The sequence below is a fragment of the Symphalangus syndactylus genome, chromosome 6 (genome assembly GCF_028878055.3).
Source record: "Symphalangus syndactylus isolate Jambi chromosome 6, NHGRI_mSymSyn1-v2.1_pri, whole genome shotgun sequence".
Classification (NCBI taxonomy): Eukaryota; Metazoa; Chordata; class Mammalia; order Primates; family Hylobatidae; genus Symphalangus; species Symphalangus syndactylus.
Window position 1 is genome coordinate 51,524,568 of NC_072428.2, and position 2,894 is coordinate 51,527,461.

Consider the following 2,894-nt stretch of genomic DNA (forward strand, 5'->3'; position numbering starts at 1 on the left):
AACCTCAATTTCTTCATTTGCAAAATGGAGTAATTCTTACCTTACAGTGTGGTTGGGAAGACTATGTCAGTAATTCTGTCAATAGTAACTAAATGCTTTATCCATATTAACTATGTTCTAGTCATTGAGCTAACAATCTGGAGGACAAAGTCAGTGTCTCTATAAACTATATAACTCGCAACTTGATGCTGATTCATTTTAAGGATGTAGCACACTATCGGCAGGAATCCTACAGATGGATTAGGGTTTGGGGAGTGTTTCTGTGGGAAAGGGAAGTCTTATTTCCACAGAGTCCTCATATGCGTCAAGCCTGCAGAGAATACAACAAAGGCAATGTTGAGACATGGTAACCTTGTCTCATTTTCCTTCATTGACCTGACAATTTTTTTTCAGGCCACATTCTGTTTCATAAGTATCCCCAAATCTTCTGGGCACATACAAGTGAGTCTTCTAGTACACATTATTACAGGCAGTTTGAACAGCATCTCAATTACGAGAGGCTTAACTCAGGAAGTGTCATCTTGCAGCTAAGGAAATTTCAATTAAATGACTTAGTTTCTAGAATTTACCTTTTAAAGGATATACAGAAAACAAAGAATAGAAAGTATTAATACATAACTTTACAATGTATTACAAACTCCAACCAAACGTGGAGCTAGGCAGCTTAAGTAACTGTATGTAGTTCATAAAGCAAGGGTGTTCTGTCCTATTTCCTCATACCTCATGTCAGGACATTTTCAAGAATTACATGACACAATGCTAAATATTAGCAGCTTGTCACTATCATGGTTGGTTTACCTTCTTTGCAGCTCAAATATCCTTTAGTTGTAAGTTTTATATTTTCCACCTTTTAGGACTTAGAGTTGTATACTTTCTTAGAATTCCTTTGGAACTACAAAAGTTGGAGACCACAGTGCCTAATACCTCAAACTGCTTGTAAAGTTCCTAATGGGAAGCAGCCTACCATATTTAAACACCTTCTCCACGAACTTCTCCATGAGCTTATTTGAGATAGAAGAAAATAGTAATCATCTAATCTTCATTTCTATCCTCGGGATTTGGAGAAGCCTCTTTCAGATCTGCTTGGTGTGAACAGCATAGACTATAGGATTGGAGGAATGAGGAGATAGATGTTGGCCAGCAGAGTGTGGACTGGAGGAGGCACACAGTGACCAAATCGGTGAATCAGGGAAGAAACAGCAATGGGAACATAAAAGATCAGGATGGTGCAGATGTGAGAAGTGCATGTCCCCAGGGTTTTAAGCCTGGCCTCAGGAGTAGCTAGCCCCATCACGGCCCTGCAAATCATCACGTAGGATGCAGCAATAGCCAGTGTGTCTAGGATCAATACCAGAAAGCCAATGTTCAGTCCATAGACATTATTGATCCTGCTGTCGCCACATGTCAAGGCAACTACAGCCATGTGCTCACAGTAGGAGTGGGAGATAACATGGGTTTTATAAAGGGGCAGCCACAGGCGGATCATCAGAGGCAGAGGTCCAATGTGGAGAACACCCCGGAGGAGAGAAACAAGTCCCAACGACCCACCACTGTATGAGTGAGCACCATGCTATGACGTAGTGGGTTGCAGATGGCCACATAGTGATCAAAAGCCACGGGAAGATGCCTGACTCAACAGTGGCAAAGCAGTGGATAAGGAACATTTGGCCCAAGCAGGCATCCAGGCCAATGTCACCAGTACCAAACCAGAAGATTCCCAGAAGTTTGGGCATAGTGGAAGTAGACAGAACCAGGTCAATGGCAGCCAACATGCACAAGAAAAAGTACATGGGCTGGTGCAGGCTGTGTTCTACCCTTACCACAGCCAGGATGGTCACATTCCCCACCACAGCCACCAGGTACATGGAGCCAAAGGGGATGGAGAGCCAGATGTGCAGCTCTGGGATGCCAATGAGCCGGAAGGAGCTGGGTACCGAGCAGACATTATGAAAAGTGAACATGGCTATTCATATGTGAACCTTCTCACTTGTCCCACCAAATGCAGCAGGATGTTTTTCCTGGAAATAAAAGATAATATTTTACTCTAAGTTCCTATAATAATAGGGTCACTGACTAGATGTTAGATAAGTCATCTTTAGAAGAAATTCTAGAATGTCAGTGTCACATTATACTAAAATGTTCACAAAATCTTACAAAGCACAAGCCAAACACTCATTTGAATGAAATATATCTTTTTGCAGTATGACCTTCAAGGAATGATATTCTTGCATTGGTGAATGAATTGACCTAAAGCAAATAACTGTGTGGTCATTTACCACTGCAGGTAGGCTATGAGGTGGTGCTTGAGATCATGTTGGAAGGCTCTAGAGTATACAGCTCCTTGAAAGAAAAGGAGATGCACTAAAGTGTCAGAGGGTCAGAGACACCTGGGACTATCTAGGCTCCATGGTAAATGAAAGCTTAAGCCTGGGACAAGAATTGACTACTGGATGAGCTGAAATGTCTAATTTGCAGGCCAAAGTCACAAGGCAGAGACTTGGGATGGTAAAGATGAGACCTTCCAGACGGTGGAAACAAAGTGATTTCTGAAAGATGAAAGCTGACCAAAGCTCAGTTTATGTGTATTTGATGCCCAAAGGCAAAGCCTGGCAAGGGTCTCCTCCCTTCATGAAGACGGAATATGAAGATAAGGCTCCAGAAACAGAGAGGGTTATCAGCAGGGAGGAAGAAGACATTCAGTGTAGAGTGGCATGAAGCCTAAGACAAATGTTTAGCCGTGAAATACCCTTACTTAGAGTCCAGAGCAACTCACTAAAAAGATGTCAATTTAAAGCAAATACATGAAAACAATGTGTTGTCTCTGATTTTTTTTAATCTTTCTCTAAAAGATCATACCAGAATGTGTTCCTTATATATCAGAGGAATGTGAAAGA

The 2,894-nt window shown here is 41.8% G+C and overlaps 1 protein-coding gene across 1 annotated transcript; it reads right to left on the reverse strand.

Moving 5' to 3' along the window:
* Positions 1 to 1,028: 1,028 nt before the first annotated feature.
* Positions 1,029 to 1,961, reverse strand: OR52M1 (olfactory receptor family 52 subfamily M member 1). The gene is given in 4 exon segments (XM_055282728.1): positions 1,029 to 1,111; positions 1,114 to 1,539; positions 1,542 to 1,619; positions 1,622 to 1,961. Coding segments are annotated over 4 exon segments (927 nt in total).
* Between the last annotated feature and the right edge of the window lie 933 nt (positions 1,962 to 2,894).